This window comes from Mesocricetus auratus, unplaced genomic scaffold, assembly GCF_017639785.1.
Source record: "Mesocricetus auratus isolate SY011 unplaced genomic scaffold, BCM_Maur_2.0 Super-Scaffold_100676, whole genome shotgun sequence".
Taxonomy (NCBI): Eukaryota; Metazoa; Chordata; class Mammalia; order Rodentia; family Cricetidae; genus Mesocricetus; species Mesocricetus auratus.
Genome location: NW_024429266.1, coordinates 92,721,981 through 92,743,768, shown reverse-complemented (window position 1 = coordinate 92,743,768; position 21,788 = coordinate 92,721,981). Strand labels below are relative to the sequence as shown.

The window sequence follows — 21,788 nt, the reverse complement described above, 5'->3', positions numbered from 1 at the left end:
AAGTAAAAAGGGTCAGACAGAAAATTCCAACTGGTCAAAATACAGAGAACAAATGATTGTGGGATGCCTACCCCCAAATGATACATCTTTAGCATGACTCTTACACCTCAGGCTCAGGCAACACTGAGAGGGGACAGAAGAGCCAGAGAACCAGGAAAGCAACTGTGAGATTGTGTCTGCTAAAAATGACAGGGAAGATAATCCCATGATATTTCAATGACATGGTTGTCTAAATAAGATCTGAAGAACTACAGCACCAATAGCCAGGCCAATATGGAAGGCAGAAACCTCATGGGGCACACCACATAGACAACGAATTATAGAAAACTAAAGCATGCTGAGAGCAGGAGAGACAGTCTGCCCCAGGGATGAGTCCCTACCTAATCCAGTACTTAGTGTTCAGCCCAAATTCATATACATAACAAGTAAGACTAAAGGAATGTGCAAACTGTATTTATACATTTAGGTGTGTGTGTGTGTGTGTGTGTGTTTAGCTGTAACAACTAAAGAAAAACAGGCCTCCATGTCAAGGGAGAGCAGGGGGATATGGAAGAGGGGTTGGAGGGAGGAATTGGAAAGGAGGAAATTGTGTAACTACATTTTAATTTCAAAGAATAAGAAAACGAAAAGCAAGCAGACAAACAGTGTAGAATGTGACTTTAATCAGTAGAGCCCTATAGCTTCTGGTTCACTAAAAGACGCAGAGGCCTGAGGATGGGTTTATTTGATAATAATGCCCCCCTCTTTGTCTATTACATACTTTTCCTCTGGCAAGGGTTCCCTGTGTGTCACGTCTTTTGTTCCTCAAAGCAAAGCAAGAATAGATTTTACTGTTCTCATTTTGGAAAACAGGCTTACTAATAGTTTGAGAAACTGTCCTAGAACACAGAGTTACCAAGCAACTAGGCTGGATTTCTGTAAGGGTATACTTAGCCCCTTGGCTATGCTCTTTTCACTTGGTGGCGCCTCAGTGAATCCATAGAGTGCTTTTGATAGTAGCATCTAGAAGAATCTCAGGCGTGGATGTATTATTCAAATGTTGCATTATTTTAGATTTTTAAAAAAATAGCAGATCATGTTGATTTAATATAAAATAAAAGTCATCTCTTTTCTCATACCATGTGTCCAACATTGATGCTGAGATGCTTTTGTGACAGTTAAATTGATCTTTCCACAGGTGACTTGTATATCGGAGGAGTGGCTAAAGAAACGTACAAATCCTTGCCGAAATTGGTCCACGCCAAGGAAGGCTTTCAAGGCTGCCTGGCATCTGTGGACTTAAATGGCCGGCTTCCAGATCTTATCTCGGATGCCCTTTTCTGCAACGGGCAAATCGAGAGAGGATGCGAAGGTACTACACCTCTGTTGTTACACTGCACAATTCTGATACAACCAACATATAAATTCAATTAGGAAAAAGTTGTCCTAGTCAACAGAGTATCTGCTAACTGGTAGCGTTTTCACTAAGAACTTAAAAATTCTTATTCATGTTTTAAATGTTTTATTCCATAAATCTTAAGCTTTCTGGATTATTTGAAAGAACTCACTAAGGCGCAACATAGAATAGAAGTTATAACTATGGGGCTTGTCATTTTCTTCTTAGAGCACTATGGTTGGGGGAACTAGCATATTAATTATCTCTATAATGTTTACATTATAACATCAGTTAACCACTCAAAAGAGAAAAAATTATTCCAGTAACTATAATATATTTTAACCCATTTTCAAACTTTTCATTCAGTTGAATAAGGATGATTGTAGGGCTTGGATACTCATTCTGAAACCACTATTTGATTTATGTGTATCTGATAGCAAACGATATAGGTTTTTCATACCATTCAGGGTTAATGTGCAATGTTTCAGAAATGCACTGGACTGTCTTACATTCTTTCATGCCTTCTGTCAGATGGGGATCTACAGCAATATGCTACTTTTGTTTTAGGTAATTTCTTACTTCAACACCTCAGAGTTTTCTGAGGCAATTCTACCTCTATAAATGTAATTCAGTCACATTATCATGAACTGTATGGCTCTGGGTGTGTTACCTTTAATGTTTCTCCTTTATAGTTCAACATAGTTTGATCCATCTTGAAAAATTAGATTTTTAAGAAATTTTGTATGAGATAAAATAGAAGATGCAAATGTGATTCCTATCCTTTAGGAGATTATGAATCACTTCTCATCAACCAGAATAATGCCATTTTATATTTAGCAATTATCTAAATCTACGGAACTTTTTAATTTGAAATTACGTTTTCCCATTTCTGAACCATCCGTTTGTTTGGAAAGTTAAGTTAAATTCAAACTGTTGAGAGAGTAAGAGTATTAATGGAAGACTTCTTTGAATTCACTTTTAATGTTATCACCTTATCTATTTATTTGTTTATTTATTTATTAAATTTGACATAACGGTTGTTATATGGTTTCTCACACTGCTTATTTAGTAAAGGAAACACACTCATTAAGCAAATACATCTTCTATAATAGGGGACTACAAAATGCAAGATATGATTCTGTTCCCTAGAAATGGCCTAATATGTAAAAGTAGGTCACTTATTTCTATCTTAGGGGAAAGGTACTGCAGTTTTAGATACCACTTTTCAGAGGTGAGCCTTGCTACAGATTATATGGCAAGTGCTTCCTGAAACAGACATTGGCAGCTTAGTAAAGGCCAGGCAGGAAGAAGACACAGGGCAATGGACCTCCCCACAAACATTTAGTTAGTGTAGGGTGGAGGGAAGCTTAATGGGAGCAAGATTGCAAACCAAACGTTTGCAGTAATAACACTTGCTGTTGTTTTCCAACCCAATCCAGTAGGCAATTTGTCGGCGATACTTCTATAGGTGTCCCTTCCCTGGCTTTACATGAAGCTTCTGAATGGTTGATCTCACTGTGGTAGCTTATGGACCAGTTTTGTCCATGCATACAGGAAGTTCAAAGTATCTCAGTCCTAACAATTCTCACCTCTTCTCTTGTCTTTTTTTTTTTCCCCCTCTGTGACTATCCTCACATTCTGGCCGTTCTGACATCATCTTCCCTGATGATTTCATTCCTAAGTTTAATTTGACCATTTCTATCCTGACTTATCCTATCGATAAGCTCAGATAAACTTGTCACAGGCATAACTGATGAGATTCATCTGACTTTAGGGTTAGCAATTAACTTATACATACCCACTGTCTTATCTCTTCTAATAAATTTGTCTCCTGGAATTTAGCTTCTTCTCAGATTAGAATCTTTTAAATTTTGTGTTAATAGAAATGGTAAGGCTTGGGCTGGAGAGATGGCTCAGAGGTTAAGAGCACTGACTGCTCTTCCAGAGGTCTTGAGTTCAATTCCCAGCAACCACATGGTGGCTGACAACCATCTACAATTCAATCTGGTGTATATGTAATAAATAAATAAATCTTAAAAAAAAAAGAAATGGCAAGGCTTTGACATCTCCAAGTAATAGCTTGTCAAGGTTTTCCATCATTCTTATCCAACAAGACTGACCAAACTTCAAGTTCCTAGCCTTCAAAGGATTCTTGGTCTTCCCTCAGTGATCGCTTATTACATTGAATATCCTGCTTATTTTAATGCACAATGACTGATTCATATGGAAACATTTCTCAGCTAGAGAAGAAACCCATCTCCAGTCCCATATTGAGACTGGTATTTCTCAAGTGTCAGCCTACATTGAACTGACTTGAAGAATTATCAAGATCCAAATTAGTAGATACCAACACTAGAACTTGTGACTCACGAGGTCTGGCATGGGACCTCTGTATTTACAGTTCTAACCAATTCCTGGGTGATGCCTGTGCTACATGCCCCACATGTTGAAAATTTGCTTCATTAGATGTTGTTTTTCTGCATGTAACAGGAAATTGAGACTGATGGTCAACCCAGAAAGTAGTCTCATCAAACTTCAGATAACTTCTCAACAAAATTTCAGTGACATTTTGATATTCCTTCTGTAGACCCTCGCATTCTGTCATGGATTATTTTGTGAGTGGCATTAGCACTTTGTTATCTTCTTAGAATGTCACTGGTTAAACAATAGTGGTTGTAAGTTTATCTACATCTAATCCTCAAATCACTATAAACACTTGTGACTACTCTTTTTCCAGATGGATAAACTGAGTCTCAAATAAATAAGACAACATTTACAAGGTTAGGAAAGTGGATGACAGAGGGTTCAAACCACAGCTTCCTTTACTTGGAAGGGCAGGCTTCTAAACAAACATCCCTCTATTGTCCCTTAGGTCTGCAGAAAGTGTGGTTTGACTTTCATTTTCTTCCCTTTCCACATATCCTTTAAAAACATTCAGTTAGTACAAATGTCACTTGGCTCATTCCCAATTTCAGTCAGTGACAAAATGAAATAATAAGAAATCTTATGCAACTAGAGGGAAAACAAATCAGGACTTTGACTTATGCAAATATCTATGAGTATTTAAGCATTGTTCTAGAAGGTAAGTATTTCCCCCCCAAAAATGTATCTTCTCAGGCACAGGGACACATTCACATGTAATGCCTGAAATATAAAAAGACTGTGGCATTAATGAGAAATTAGAAAAACAAACCATGTTCTGGTGCTCTCATAGACAGCTGGCAACTCTGTGCATTTAGTCAGATTCATTTGTAAGACCACAGTGTGAGTACATTTAGAGTTTAGCATTGCTGAGTGGTTGCCGGACTAATGATTTGCATCCAAGTAGGGCCACTTATAGCCCTCAGTTCTTGATCCTCCTTTTTCTGCCATTGAGCTGGTTAGGAAGTAAATAACTATTTGATAAAATAACCTCTACATAACACAGGACTAGCATATACCTGATTCTCATCTGTGGAAGAAAAGGCCAATGAAGATTGTCTCAAGAGATTTTTAGTTCTTTAAATTGACACTGGTTTTAGTCTCTGACATTATGGGCTGTTACTCAGGAGACTGCAACAAATACTGAACAAATTAGTAATTCATGCTTAAGATGAAAAACATTACACCTGTTCAGTTCTGCTGGTAGATTATTATTGTTTCCAGCATTACTTATAATGCTATTAGTGTAATAATTATTGTTTGGTATTGCTAATTGTTATTACATAATTGGGATTTATAGTATAGATCTTGAAATTGTAAAAATGCATGTAAGTTAGGCTTACTTTAGTAATTTCCTGTCAACAATGTCTTTACTCAGAAAGTTATCATATAAGTACGTTTGCACAGTACATGTAAAACTTTATAAGTTCATTGCTTATACTTACAGAAAAAATATTTGTTCACTGAAGTAATGGTCTCAATGACCATCAGTAGCATTGGATTACTTTGAAGTCTATTTTCACATTTTTTTAGAAAACATGTAATTATTATTTCCAGAAATACTCCCAAGGCTATTGTCTATAGCTTTTAAATGATTTCTGTGCATAGTGTTCCCTTTTACCATTTTGTAAATTCTTTTTTTTTTTTTTTTTTTTTTGGTTTTTACGAGACAGGGTTTTTCTGTATTGTTTTGGAGGCTAGCGGTCCAGCCCGGCCTCGAACTCACAGAGATCTGCCTGCCTCTGTCTCCTGAATGCTGGGATTAAAGGCATGCGCCACCACCGCCAGGCTAAATTCTTTTTTTTTTTTGTAACAATTATTCACATGGAAGTTTATTAGAACTAAGGACAATTATAAAGATAAAGGCAACACCAAGAACACTCTGGAATCTATGAATCTTATATACCCAATTCTTTAAGAATCAGAATGAGGGGGCTTGAGAGATGACTCAGAGGTTAAGAGCACTGGCTCCTCTTCCAGAGGACCGGGGTTCAATTTCCAGCAACCACATGGTAGCTCACAACCATCTATGGTGCCCTCTTCTGATCTGCAGTCATACATGCAGGCAGAACACTGTATAGATAATAAATAAATCTTTTTAAAAAACAGTGAGAACGAGTATGACATTCTGGGATATTATAAAGGCTTGTCCTCAAAGGAGAAGTATACTTCTGTTTGTTTCTACCATCTTCATGACTTTCTCGACTACTTCAAATGGAGCACATCATGGTACTTGGTCACCACAGCAAAGCAGAGCTCAGGGCAGATAACACATGACTGCCTTAAGTCATAGTTGCAAATGGAAGTCTTCATAAATCACGAGGGAAAAGCAAACCCAGAAGTACTTTCTCTGTAGGGACCATAGTCTACTATATGAACCATAGTCTACACTTGAAACAGCACACTGCATTATCCAATAAGCGAGTTGCTTAAGGAATCCATCTATAGCTGAACAGCAGGGTAGGAATCAAAAGCCCTTTAAGTTTTCCTTCATTTGTGTCATTGGCTTGACTAACCATTATATGTACATGCACATACATATAGTATAAACTTAGAAAATATTCTGCTTTCTCATTATTTGGCTTCTCTTAAGATTTATGGCTTTCGATATTAATTTATTTGCTATACATAGCATTTTCCCTTTACAGCAGCATGCTTTTTTGAATCTGAACATTCTGTTTGCCCATTTCCATATTGCTTACTAACATTTAATATATTTTGCTTTTTTTTAATTTCGCTGACAAAGTTGCATTGACGAAAGCTGACTTGCAAGGTAGATAGCCCTGTGTGTATAAAACAAGACTGAAACCCCACCCTACACAGCAGAAACCCTCAAATAACTTTTTTTTTAGTTTTTACATTTTCAGTAACTGTTATTTGGATTCAGATTTATTTTTACCCCTTTTGGACGTTGTTTTGGACGTTGTGCAAGAAACCTTGTTGTAGCATAGTTTCATAAGGCTTTCAGTCTTGACCATGTTTGTACAGTCACTGCCTTTAGTGATCCCATCATACTTTACTGTTTTTTGTTATTCGGTGTTGTAGCTATAGTTCCTTAGAAACAGAGTAGCATTGCTTTTACTTGTGTGTTCAGCAGGGGCATGGCATTACATTGTTTTCACTTTATGTTAATTGCATGATATTGTCAAAGCATGTGAATTGATACTTGCCAACATACCTATCCAGATCACCGAATAATCATGGCCCTAGCCAGAGTTTATGAGTGGAAGCGGCTGAATCTCATAGGGCACTTTTCCATAAGTCTGCTTGATTATTTTGCCAATCTTTATCTCAATTTCATGATCTTACAATATCCATTTGTCATGGCATCTCTATTCATTGTTAAGAAGTTAAGGAGATCCATTCATTTTCTAATATCCAAATGACGACAGACAATCATTATTGATAGAATGAGATTACCTGCTACCACCATGACCATCTCAGAAGCTACGTACTTCCTTTTACCATTTGTTGGCTTAGGTATAATTATGATGTATTTATCTTGTACTTGAACCTTAAGAAGGCCTTCAGGTTAAACTTCTCAGTTACTAGTTCAGGTGCGTGAACTTTCCAAACTAGCATGGACATGTAATTTAAGGTGTTGGCAACTACTATATGTGATGTAGCTCATGTAAAGAACGTTCTGGATTTTTTGAAAGAACCCAAGCTTCTTTTGGTGTGTTTTACAGGGCCCAGCACAACCTGCCAAGAAGACTCATGTTCAAATCAAGGAGTATGCTTGCAACAATGGGATGGCTTCAGCTGTGATTGTAGCATGACTTCATTCAGCGGGCCGCTCTGCAATGACCGTAAGTACCTGTCCATGTGTGGAAAGACTCTTGTCACTATTTCCAGCTCCTGCTTGCTGTGCAATGTCTAAATTATTACATCATCTGTAAAAGCCCATTTTGAAATAGTATTTGTGTTCAGGGCTATAAATAGCTGAGCGTTTTAATAGCGGTGGTTGATTTTCAACTGTTGTACATTTTCTTATGTTGGTTACTTATAGCCACCTTATTGGATAGAACGTTGTTAATTTTCTATATTTTGGATTCTTCCCCAATTTTGGAAAGCTAGTATTGCTTTGTACTATTCAGTTTTTAAGTTTGTCAGGTCATATCCTGAGGACCTTGGTTTCTTTGCATGGTTAGAAGTTTCATTTCTTTATCTTTCTACCTCTCCTTAAGAAAGTCCATTCTTCCCCACTCACTTCAAAAACACTGTTCAGTCATTTTTCAAGACATCTTTCTTGTCTTTTATACACCTGAATTCTCTACTTTAATCTGACAATGTGAGCATGACTGGGTAGTTGTACCTCACATTCTATCACAGCCCTCTCCCAGGGTCAGTATCAGAGCAGTGACAATTCTGAGGCAGAATTATCTGACCAACAGAGAAGTCTTCTTCCTGAACTTTAAGATAGGTCTTTCTTCGTAGGAATTCATCAAAATGATAAAAAAAGAATCTTCTACTATATATACACAATGAAGCTTCATGTTTGGCAAGTAGACTACATGCCTTGTGTTGTAAATACTACGGCATGAATGGCAAAGTTCTAGTACAATTGAGTAAGGGATATGATAGTTGAAGGTTTGGGCTGTACAAAGAAGCTGAATTTGATTTTTGATTTAAGGAGAGCTGTGAGTTTTGATTTTTTGTTATTCTTGGTGTTTAATCCTTGCCAGCAGATATATGAATTACAATATTAAAAGTAGTATCAAACCAAAATAAGTCATGGAGCTGAATGTTTGTAAACTACAAATACAGTACAGCTCACCGGCTGTCTTTAGTTCCTGCCCAACATATTGATTATAGGACGCACTAGCAAAAAATAAAAGAGATTGTTGGAAATGAATGTTGCACAAGTGAAGGGGTTATCACACATCTTCAGTGTATAACCTTGACAAGTTACCTGTGCTCCAGTCAGTAACAACCTCCCATGCTAAGTAGACAGCCCTGTTTACACATAGAAGTAGGAAGGACACTGTTGAAAAGAAATAGGGTTTCAGCAGGAGAAGAAGAGGGGTAAGACAGAACAATGGGTATGAGAAAAATAATGTTAAAAAAGACAACAATACTTGAAAAAGTCCTACACCTATGTGTATATGAATTGAACTAATATGGTTAGTAATAATAAGATATAAATGAGAGAGAGAGACAGATCGGTTGGAGGTCCTGAGGGCAGTTGGTTGGAAGTAGTGAGGGGTGGATTTGACAAAAATATATTGAAAATTTCCAGTAATAGAAGAAAAATATTTTTAAAGCTGTTACCATGAATGCAGAAACATCTGATATCTGTTTTTATGGGATCATCTTTCCTATTGTATAGTAGCTTGAAGCAGTAAGAATACATTCAAACCATCACCTATTTGCATACACTGTATATCTGCACACCAAATTACATGTAAGAACAACAGTCCCTTGTGAGTTCCATGAATAACATCATACAGTCTGTGCACACTTTCTTATACAAAAATCAAAGACAAAGATTTTTAAAGAACTCTCACAAATGTTTAACAAATGAGTAACAACATGTGCCTATCTGTAGACCAACGACTACCTGCATTTGTTCCTATTCAAAATGACATAAACCTCTTTTCAAGGAAGCCAGAAGACTGAGAATTTGTTATGATTTTATTACTGCAAAATTTTAATGCTGAATTCAGTCTTGACAGATGCATGACTACATGTGGTAGTTGAGAGGGCTTCTGGGTATGAAAATATTTTTCATTTTGCTCAAGAACATTCTCTGCCAAACATTGCTAAGCCATTTCCCATGTTTTACAAAACAGTTGCCATTTGGTTGTGTCAGACTGTGTGTCACGTATACCAGTTAAATATGAAGAGTGCAATTTTCTGTATGTGTTTGTTAGGCTTCTCCTAAGGAACATCAATCTGACCTTCCGTATCAGGCTGTCCTCAAATCACTTTTGCAGAAAACTATTTAAATGCTGGTCTTGGGTGACGGTTGTGGGGGCAGCAATGATAAGGCTAGCTGTTATTTTCTTGTAAATGGGTAAATGTCATTCAACAAATGTGTCTCCTGACATGCCTCTTGCCCGAATCAGCACTAAATTATGTTTGAGAGCTCTCAGAATACATGCATTTTGATTAAATCATCATCTCATACTAGGTTTAATGGAAATGCAAAGTGTTCCTGTGGTTTGAACATTGGTGTTTTCGTGTGATGAGGATTTGTAGGTAAAGATTACTATTTATAGGTACATCTTACTTTAAAACTGTAAAACAATAGTAACTATTACTTTGAAAGCCTTCATGTTAAAGATGAGAACTGAGGCATCTTGACACATATTTTCCTCCCTTCACGTAAACCTTGTTTCCTCATCTCACTGTTGTTTTGTTTTTCTAGAAGAAACACAAATAGTAGTAATGTGATTTCTTGGATTTTAGCAAATACCCTTTCCTGTGCTGAGGCTGACTTTAAAATAAAAAACAAACAAGCAAACAAGAAACTTAGAGCCACTTCACGCTCTTTCATCCCTATCGTAGTTAGTAACCCATGAATTCGGTGACTGTAGCCCCCAAATCCTAACAAACAAACAAAAAGTGGAAAGAGACACAAGCATTTCAACATAAAAAAGAACACAGTTTATGGGAAGAAAAACCCAGCCCCCCAGTAGAAATTCTAAGAGTCACATATCTGATACAGCTTATAGAGTGAGTTTGAGTAACTAGACATTTTTATTTATATTAGCCTGGAGATATAATTACCAGTGGGATGATGGGAATACTTTATAACTTGCAAGCAAAATCTTGGATAAATCATACTAATTAATTGAATTGAAAAGAATCTTTCACAAACACTGGCATCTTTGTAAAATGACGCCAGAGGCTATTTTTAAAAATATGTGTTTTTCTATAAACCCCTTCATCCTTGGAGAATTGTCATCCTAAACATGATCTCATTAACAAAATAATTGTAGGCTGTGGCTGGGTATAGTGTCATGCATTGCACTCTTCTTCTATACAAGTTCAAATTCCAGGTTCTTGAACCATTGTGGGTTTGTGTGTGGTGTGTGTGTGTGTGTGTGTGTGTGTGTGTGTGTGTGTGTGTGTGTGGCATATTATAGTAATGTTTTCATTGCTGCTCACTTCCCAGCCTTCCTTCTTCCAATGCATTTTGCTTCTCTCCTACTTTTATTCTTCCTGATTTAAATGTCACCAACACCTCTTGGTTGATTTTTCTAATCAGGAGCAGTTTTTAAACCCTTTTAATTCTTATAGGTTTCTGTACTATTTTATTAGCCATTACTCTCTATCATATAGTCTATTTTGCCATATCTCTATAAAATAGTATACTTTATTCCCCCAGGAATATTACTATTTTGTATTTTTAAATTTCCTGTATTTTGGATCATACATCTGAGCTTTTTTAATTGCACAACATGATATAGATAACTAGCAATAACGGGAACTTACTAACATAATAGTAAGGGAATATATGAAGCTTATAAAAATGATTTCTAGTGTGTCTACAGTGGCTGACACTACTGTAGACTTATTAGTCTGGAGCTAATAAAACTTGTTCTGACTGTGGCCTTCATTTCCACACTTAGGTATTGCAGAACAGTCTCCATGTGGTGTGTTATTACCAATTTCCTTTCTCATGGCATCCTCCACATTACTTTCTCCAACTGCCTCGCCATTTCTCACGCTAATTTCTCCACCTGCTGATGTTCTCATCCTACCTGAAATGCATCCCTCTCACTTTTTCTTCCTGAAGAAATGTGGCTTCATGTGTGATCTCTGTTTAAACTGTTTCATGCCATGGAAGTGTATTTGTTCTCTTGGACAGGGCACGGCCATTTCTTTGTTTGAAGAATGTGGCAATATTGTCTTGCACTACCGCACATTATTTTCAAGTAGCAGATGGCTGTCAACTTTCTCTTTAACTGCTTACCAAGTGTTTAGTGTGTTCGGAGCCTGTGTTAGGAGTTTTCATTCATTTTGAAACATCTATGTACGGCCTATTTACATGGCTACGTGTGCTCTCACCGTCATGAAACCAGCATCTTTCCTTTTCTGCTTTCACCCTGTGGTACAGATGAGAACATAACCATATTATCTAATTTAATGTGAGGTTGGAGAAGATGAATATGGTTATGATCACATGGAAAAATGGCAAACATAATAACATTGTCACATTACATTAGTATGGAAGTGTAGTGTGCCAAATTACAGTTTAGCTTCAAGCATGTCTTTTCCCATAAGGGAGTAATACATCACACTGCAGTTTGGTGCTATGGCTGTAGGAGAGTGTGTGCTCGGATATTAAAAGATTATTTTCAAAATTCTAAACTTTGCCAAAGGAAAAATATTGTGGACAGGGATTCAGTGTATCATTTGTGTTTGAATTACAAATATTCACTGAGGCAAAGTTGAAATATATTTGACTGAGTACTTTTACTGTGACATTTAGAAATATCATAAGCTTTGTTTCTTATTTCTTTGGGTTGTTTGAAAAGAGAATCCAATATCTAATGTCTGAGACTCTAGATCTGAACTAGAGGAAGAATCCTCATATAGTTAGAGATAGCTTAGATCTAAGCCAATGCCTCTCCCCCTTAGGTTGCTAATGTTAGGAAGCTGTGAGATGATCTGTTATTATTTAGGACCGAATAATATTTCTCAATTAGCTACGTCTACAGTCAGATCCTTATTGTTAATGTGGGGAGTCTCATTAGCTTGTAGTCAACCATGCATTTCTAAGGCTATTTAAAGAAAGTCAAAAGTAAGATATACCAAATACACTTGGATGACTTAGATGGTTATAGGGAAATAGGCTCAGTCTTGTCTCAAGTTAAACTATAAAGGATTACAATACTTTCATACCAAATTAAAAAAAAAACAATGGTGTATATTCGTAAGAAAAATTAAGCACACAGATCAATCCCAAAGTGATAGGTTAAAATATTGCTGCATGAGTAACTGGGTTTAGTTCCTTGTACTATTCAGGTGCTGTGTGTTCTGTAACTCCCAGCAGCCGGTTACATATGTACATGTGTATCATTGTGGCCACAGAAGAAGCCCCAATTTAGATGTTTCCTTACTTATGTGCTTTTCTATTATTATTCTCTGAATTTTCTGACTTGATTGACACTGTTGACTCTTACATTAGCACCTTCATTGCAGACTTAAATGAACACGGCATGGTCTTCCATGTTTGCAATCCTGTAATAATGCTATCAAATCCCACCAGAGTCCAGCTAGCCAAGGTTGCTTTGAGGTAGTTTGACAGTCACCTTGTTAATAGTCCTTAAGAAATAACAAGGTCTCTGTTTTCGAAGGTACCATTTCTACATTCTATGTGAGAACACTTTGCTCAGGACTCCTGCTATGCTCAGATACATAATTCAAGTTAGGAAACAATATTGCAAGAATCTTCTTACATATGTGTTAAGTTTTTAGGCTCTTTGTTTATATTTACTTTAAAAATCGATTTTATTTTCCTTATAGTTGCACACAGAATGTCCCTGTCAGCAAATGATCAACAATGATGTGTTTTCAGAATTTTGCATCCTACTGAATGAGTGTGGCTAGTAAATAACTTAATATCCATCTGTTAATCCAGAAATTGCTCAATGAGAATACATTGTTTAAATACTTCTCCTGATTTATGGAATCAAAGCATTAATATTTTAAAGGAGCATGCAGTTAAACATAACTAGTTTAGGTTTCAGAATGTTTTGTTTTAAAGGAATGCTCCTTGTGTTTGAAGTACTGGTTGAAGCAGAGGTGATTAGTATCCTACGATGTCAAAGTTATACCTTGCTATTGCATAAGAACCACAAAAATCTATGTAGCTCATATCAATATGTTCTCATATTTTAACCCATATAAACAAATTAATATGGGTTACAATGTCTTCTACTTATGCTTTATGAACTTTATACACTAAATAATCAAAATGTCTCCTTTTCATTCATTTTAAAATAAGAACGTATAGGAGCGGATGATGGTTTAGATAACATCTTTGGTACAAACCAGCTACTCAAAGTCCGTCTTCCACCCACCCTCTGCTTTGAATCACTGTTTCTTCCAGAGACGGATCCAGACAGTGTCAACATTTTACAAATCCGACACCATCCAAATTTCCAAAGAAATTAGTACTAAGAAAAATTAACCCTACGACTATTCCAAGGTTCCTCTCTCTTCTTGTTCTTAGAATTTAATTCTCAGCTTTAGGCTGCTTGAAATGTGCTCCTACCCTCAACCGTTCCATTGCCACTCCTAAATACAGCTAAAACCTCAGAGTGAGCTGTCAAAGGCAGGGCTGCCATTCATCTCCAGCTTGATCATGAGAAGGTACTGATTATGAAAGAGAGGTGGGAATTTTCTTTGTTTTTTTCTGTGAAAGGCTTTCAGAAATAACGATTGAACATTTGATCAAGAAATCAGGCAAAATATTTCCAAACTATCTTTTGTTTAAACCAGATTTTTCAGTGTATGTGATAGGGAATGGGTAGCTAACATGCAGTATTCTAAGTTGGTAACTATTTTAATTGTATCAGCTTTTTCTTTATCCAGTTGGGGCAGAAAAATGATAAATAAAGTCAGAGTCTGAAGTTTACAGTGTGATCTTTGAAGGTCTTTAGAAGGCATACAACAAAAGCACAAGGGAATGCATGAAGCCCACAGCAAGAAAATTCACTACAAGATTAATTGTAAAGACCAAGGCCCTTCATGTTTGTAGGGAAGAGGACAAAGGCTCTCCGAGAATGGGCCCAGTCCAGGAAAAGGTCACAATAAAAATAATGTTGTGCTTGCATTGAGGAAGAATTCACATCTTAAGGGGGTGGGAATACAGCTGTGGAGAAAATATGCCTGTCAGCAGTCCCTTGCCCATGCCTGAACAAAGCATTTGGTGTCTTTAATGAGATTTACTGTAGCAATGAAAATGCATAGACTCCTTAAATAGGGAGGAATTACAGTTGCCTCTCTGGCTGTATACTGTGCTGCATTTTTACCTCAGTGGTAGCACTGGGCAGCAACATAAAATACACACAAAAATGATGTGTTGTCTCTAGGTTTTATGGAATGTGTGACTTTAATGACACTAATGAGCTAAATTCACATCTTTCAGAAAATTACCTATGAAGTATGAGGCTTAATCTTCCCAGAATTTGATAAGACTGGAAGGTACAAAGACATTTCCTTACTTGAAATGGTTTTAAATGGAACACGTTTCATAAAAGGATCAACCAACATAGAAAGATTTAAAAAAAATGGGTCGTGAACAAGGAGGCCACATTTGAAGGAGACGGTGGGAGCTGTGTTTGAGTAGACGTGAAGGCTTCTTATAAATATATCACATATGACCCTTTAAGCAGAAAAACAGATGGGATTTGCAGCAGAAAATGAGGAATACATTTTGCTTCGGTTTTTCACTTGAGCAGTTTGCTGTGTGTTTTGATATTTGGAAGTTTTCCCGTTTGGAAGCTTTGGGTCATGGTGGCTGGGACACTGTTGGTACTGTAACCTCTGCTGGGGAGAGCAAGTGTGAAATGTCTCCAGCTCACAATGGCTTAAGTCCCTGGCATATCCTTTTGCCAATTCCTGACGGTTGTATAAGTTCCTAACCTGGTGGACTTTGGAATGACAATTCAAGTTTATGCAGGCTTTGAGGTAGAGCTGGAGCGCAATGTTGTTGCTGAAGCTGTAGGGTTCATTTTGATGCCGTCTATCATGGATCCTCTCTCCTAGGCCCTATTCTGGGGGAGCACTCAATTTCACTAAATTAGAAACTGAAAAATGGTAGAGAGATGCCGTCTCCTCTCAGCCGCAAGAGACATCACAGGAGTAATTAAACTGGATCTGGGGTGTCAGGCACATCCATTCTGTTGACAGTGACAATAATTCAGTAAATCAAAACCTTGGAAGCATCCTCAGCTTTGTCAAAGCACTAAAGCGAAAACCTAAGGTTCCTGAAACTGAACTCGTGAAATGCACCCTGATCTATGGGATGCAGCCTGAAAGGTTGCTATGGGAGTTGTGACTGTAGACTCTGAAATTCACCACCTATGAGGAAAACTGTAGTGATCCTAACCCCCATGGTTGAATCCCTGAGAACTGGGGTGATGTTTAAAGCCAAGCAGAGCTGTTCTTCTGCACCAGCTCTCAGTCTTTGTTTTAAGGTGACCGTGAAAGCTCTCTCCTTATTTGCCTCTACATTTCTTCTGGCAAAGTTGTCAGGGCCCCTGACAGCTACCTCTCATCTAGCTACCTCTCACCCATTCTCTCAACCTCGTTCTCTCAACACGGAAGTCCTTCACAATTTTATACAACAGGCTCTCTTCTGCAGATGGCGAGCTTTATTCCTTAGAAACTCTGGGACAGAATGAATGCACATGCATGCATTAGTGTAATCACTAAATGATTTCTGGCCCCTCATCTCCGCCAAGGTGCTTCCTCCTCCGGACTGGCTGCTTCTACTCCTACTCTGCCTCCGAGCATGCAGCCTGTGCAGGTGCTCGTCTTACTGGGGGGTTTATTTGCTTCAGTGCCAGACACTAACTCCCTGAAGGATGTATGCCTTTATTTTTCGTTTTATATCTCACTCCTCCATTTCTGGTATGATTTCTTATGCTGCTTATTACATGTTAGAGGCTCACTAATAAGAGATTTGTTTCTTAAAACCTCCCTCAGTTAGATGACTCTGTGTGTGTGTGTGAGTGAGTGTGTGTGTGTGTGTGTGTGTGTGTGTGTTCATCTAGGCTCATTCATTCCTACAGCTGATTTAAGAGTGTATATATACATTATATAACACCTGTCAGGGGTAATTTGTTATGTTTTTATTACATTATTATAAACATATTTTTATTACCTTTATTCTTTAGTGAGATTAGATTTTCATGTGATTAGGAAGAAAGTACGTTGAGTACAGGTCTGCGTATGAGTGTGTGCATACATGTGTGCTTTTGTACATATATGTGCGAGTGTGTGCAAGCATACATTCATGGAGGTGACAGACCGTTAAATGACTGCTGGTCTCAATTTCTTCAGTCCTTCTGGAGCCCTGCTTTTTATAATGTCATGCTAGATTTGACAAATTCTGGGACTTTCCATCATTTCAAGAAAGCCACTTTTGCTCACTTTACTTTTTCCACATTAATTAGAGGATACCTGTAGGAGTAATCTCATCATTACAAAATGCTGCACTGTCTATTTCTTGAGATTTTAAGTTTTGCAGTGGTGGAATATTTTTTTCTGGAAAGAGCATTAGTATCTCTGGAGAAAATGGGGTTTGTCTCATGATAGCATACCATTTATGTATTCCGTGCTAGTCTACCAGTGTCCTTGAAAGGTTCACCAACTGTGATCCCTCTGCAAAGGTTGCAAGAATAATACATACCCTCAATGTTGTATATAATTTTACTTTAGAAAATCTTGCTATTTTTTCCTCTCTCCCATTAACTATGCTGGAAATAGTATTTTTATAAACACTTGTGTCAAGATCACAAGGCTCGCCTGGCCCAGCTGCTTCGCTATCATAGGATGGTATTTGGGAAATCATTTGAACAGGAAGGCTGCCCTCTGCCTTTCTCTCTACACACCCAAAAACCTGCTTGCCAAAGTCATGATGATGCATCAGGACCAGGACAGGCTTGGGTGTGAGAGGGACTGAGAACACCCAAAACAATTAGAAATAAGTTGCAAGAAATGTAACTTGTCTACCTGAATTAAAAGAAGGCCATTAATGTAGAGTTTACATTCCACGAGGAGTTCCCAAACCGTGGTTCTGAGGTTGGCATTATCAATGGAACTTCTAAACTGGCTACAAATGCATGGTGCAGGTCTTACCATTGTGATCCTGGCCCTGATGCTGGGCATGAGGCAGGCAGGCATCTGTGCAGCATAAGATTCCAGATCATCTGGCACACCCTCCACGTGAAGGCAGGCCGACAAGATCGATAAAGCAATTCCTGTAGTTGTGTGCTTCCATATAACAACAGACTTTATTTTGTAAAGAATTTCTCTAAGGAATTTTTATAAGCAGAACCTTTTGTTGAGCTTTAAATACAATCTTGTCTATTTTATACATGGTATTTTGAAACTATATATACATACATATATATTTAGTTTTCAGCTTCCTCAGCTGGAGGACAATCTTGAGAGTGTTTGAAAAGTTCACGTTCACAATAGCGATGCTGTAAAAAAAAAAATCTATCTCAAGGCGGTTTCACTGCCATGTGAGGAGAATGACCCAGTCCAAACATGCATCCACACCCTTGATTCTTATCTTCTTGGTTCTTTGCAATAATGATGAACATTAATTAGACAGGATGGGGAAGCATGTTGTAATCCAGAGACATTGGTCACCTGAAACACTTTCATACCACCCTTCATCAAGGATGTACTCCTTACAAACTATCCTTCCTTGTTTGCTACCTAAACTATTGTCCATTTTCATGTATCCTCACCACCTACTAAAGGGATGTGACCCCAGATTAATGCCAAGCTGCCTTCTTGTTAGCAGACATTTCTTAGCATCTTATTTCCTCTATGCTTTTGAATAATATGCGATCTAAATTTTGAGATTATTTACCTGAGACCCCAGTATGAGATGTTGAGACGGTCCCCTGGGCTTTGCAGGTCTAAGTTTCTTTATTTTAAGAGGGGCGATGTACTTGGCCTTGTCTTTAGGATCTGTGGAGGTCTAGGCTTTGGGTTCTCATCATGGCTTTACTTTTGTGCATTCGATTCCCACAGCTTTCACATCTATTCTTTTTTTTTTTGTGGTTTTTCGAGACAGGGTTTCTCTGTATTGTTTTGGAGGCTGTCCTGGAACTCACTTTGTAGACCAGGCTGGCCTCGAACTCACAGAGATCCGCCTGCCTCTGCCTCCCGAGTGCTGGGATTAAAGGCGTGCACCACCAACGCCCGGCTCACATCTATTCTTACCACATTGGAGGCCTTTTTAGATTCAGCTTACAGCTCAGTCACACCCCACTAAACTGGAACTATTGTTGTTTTCACTTCGGCACAGTGGCTGTGCCTTAATCTACTGTTGTCTCAGCCAGCAATTGCCAACATGGCAGTTACTGGCCTGCTTCTCTAGCAGTGGCCTGGCCGCTGAGATCACAGCCTGAAGATTATTCTGCCCCTGCAGGCACCGGCCCTGCCGCTGTCACTAAAGGCAGCTTTTACTAAACAGAATCAAAGGCTGGGGTGAAAGCCTGTGAGCTCAGAGAGGCTGAGTAGCAGCTAGCTAACCCTCTCCCCTTGCTGGCGTCCTAAGAAGACCAGTTCTTCTGCTTCACCAAATCAAACAAAGTGGCGCTACCCTAAATTCTACCCTACTACTTCCTGTGTTTCTCTCTATGTCTCTCCGGGATGCCCTCGGATACTCTATGACTACTTTCTGTCAACTAGTTGCTAAGGATCCTCCTGACGCAAGGTCCATTTTATTTAATTAATACAAATGCAAACTCAGATTCACAGTGCAGTTGAATATTCCCCAACAAACTATATTTCAGCCAAAGACCTATCCTGCCCAGTACTTTCTAAAGAATGAAAGTAGAGAACGAAACCTGATTCATGGTACATTTCCTTCTGTTCAGAAAGGAAGTTTAAATGAATCTTGAGACACAGAGGGAAGGCTTGCGTTCCTTGTTTCTTTCCTGTTCTAAAGCTATGCGTTCAAAGCTTCTCTCGGATAAGGTTTTGGATCAATTTTGTTTTAGGTTGAAAAATTTCTGCCAGTATAAGGAGTATGTCTGTGTACTTGTTTAGCTAAATTAAAAGTGCAGTTACTATCAGCACTTACATAAAGTTTTGATGTTGAAAACAAATAATGTAACTAGGGATACATTTATATGACCAGGAATAGTATTGCTAAGTGCTGTTGTACCGGATTCGTGGAGCTGACACCTCCAATGCAAAAGTAAAGGTTTCTTTCTATTGTTCAAGCTGGCCAGCTTGGATCTCACTCCATGGCGGGGAAATGAGAGGCCAACCAGCCATAAAGAGAAGGTTTTAAAGGGGCAGACCATAAGGCTGAAGGCCACAAATTTCGGAGTTTCCATGGTTACTTAAGGTCATACAAAGTACAGAGCAAAGCAGTAACTATATATTTTAAGCAAGATACATTTGAGTGAGATATGACAGGGCACAGGGTTACAGAGTCACAGATTCCGTCAGTTATCCCCTGGGCTGAGAGATTTTTACAACCTATAACCAGCAATTAGCAGACACAGGAATGTTGACCCAAGCGGTAGACAGTCACCTCCCCTTTTCTGAGAGTGGGGCTCAGGCACCAGTCACAGCATTCCCAGTCATTAGAAGTTCCTTTTCAGGGCACATGTTTTTAAACTTTCATAAATTTTAATTTTTGGTCCTTCAGTGCTAGGTTAGTACACTGATTTTTTCCTAATTTTTAGATTAACAACCACAGAAACCATCTGAGAAAACTTATATCTAAGGTACACTGATTTATTTTTTCTAGTTTTTACATTAACCACAGAGGCCCTCTGACAAAACTTATAACTAAAGTAACAAAGAATGCCCCTGTTTCCATGCTCATGTGTTAGAACTCCACACATTACATCATGAAATGGCCCATTGTGTGTACATCCACAAGACTATCAGCTATAGATTTCTCCAACATGAAAATTTGCAGACTATGAAGAACTGAATCAGAGCAAGCTTGATTCTTTGTTTTGTTCTTAGTAACTCTCAATAAACAGCTCTGTATCCTAGGCCTGTCTTTGTAAGTAGACAAATTGACACTTAAAGAAACTTTGCAAAGCCCTAACAAACTGTTGCAGTGTTATTGAATAAGCAGAAGTTTTAAATGTCTCACAGTGGAGGAGAGTATGAAGCATTTTTCATGTTTTGGGATCATGCATTCACTCTCCACTCTAGATAGTACAAGATTGGGATGACATTAAAGAAAACAAAATCATGCCCGGGTGTTGGTGGCACACGCCTTTAATCCCAGCATTTGGGAGGCAGAGGCAGTCGGATCTCTGTGAGTTCAAGGCCAGCCTGGTCTACAGAGTGAGTTCCAGGACAGCCTCCAAAACAATACAGAGAAACCCTGTCTCGAAAAAAACAACAACAAAAAAATCATATACATGTTCATTTTTTTCCTAGGGATCAGGGTTCACCTTTTCCCTGGTTTGAAGGCAGTTTTCTAGTATGTATTTTTGGTGCTTATGAAAAGTTTAAATCCCCTGGTTGTAACGCCACCACCTATGTATTAAATCTGATCAGGCTGAATCGTAAGTCCAAGTTTAATCTGAGCAGAGCAAAGCAACCCTGGATGACCCATGGGAAGGCAGGAGAGGATTCACATGGCAAAGATTGCTACCAGGTCTTATATAGTCTGTAGGCATGGTCCTGAGCAACCCCAGGAAGGGGATGATTTTGGCCAACTTTCTCGGGGATGGGATTTGGAATGTGAGGAGTGAGACCAGAGCATGGAAGGGGGCTCCTAGCTGGAGATCCCCAATATCCCAACCTTTTGGGGTATATATGGACGATGGTAGGATTTCCACCTAAAGATCCAGACTCCTTAGGCATAGAATACCAGCGGCTGAGGTGGAGCCACCACCTGAACAGCTTAGTGTGGGAAAGGTCATCTTCTCCGGTGTGAGGCCAGTTTATCTAGTTACCTGCTCCGCCTGACCCCGAACACAACTGTGCTAAGAAATAATGTTGCTGGTTTTCTTCTTGTCCTGCCAAGTCCTGCTGCCCTTGAGTCCCAAATAAGAACACCAAGATTTATATTAATTATAAAATTGTTGGCTGGTGCCTAGAGCTTTTTATTGCCTAGCTCTGTCTTAATTACTAGCCCATAACTACTAATCTATATATTTATACATGGCCTTCTCTTACCAGAGAATGCCTGGCACACCCTATCCTCCCTCTCTGCCTACCTTTCCTAGAATTCTTGTCTCCTAGCCCTGACTATCTTCCTGCATCTATTGGCCAAACAGTGTTTTATTTATCAACCATTAAGAGAAATATA

The 21,788-nt window shown here is 38.4% G+C and overlaps 1 protein-coding gene across 28 annotated transcripts in view; it reads left to right on the top strand.

Annotated features, from left to right (window-relative positions):
- Positions 1-21,788, top strand: part of Nrxn1 (neurexin 1) — a 1,058,108-nt gene that overhangs the window by 524,045 nt on the left and 512,275 nt on the right. For 17 of the 28 annotated variants that reach the window (XM_040737015.1, XM_040737014.1, XM_040737028.1 and 14 more), the window contains 2 exons: positions 1,178-1,351; positions 7,486-7,605. In XM_040737015.1, coding sequence (XP_040592949.1) covers positions 1,178-1,351; positions 7,486-7,605 — 294 coding nt within the window. Of the gene's footprint in view, positions 1-1,177; positions 1,352-6,542; positions 6,570-7,485; positions 7,606-21,788 lie in introns of all 28 variants that reach the window. The other 11 variants (XM_040736989.1, XM_040736999.1, XM_040736994.1 and 8 more) reach the window with 1 other exon arrangement.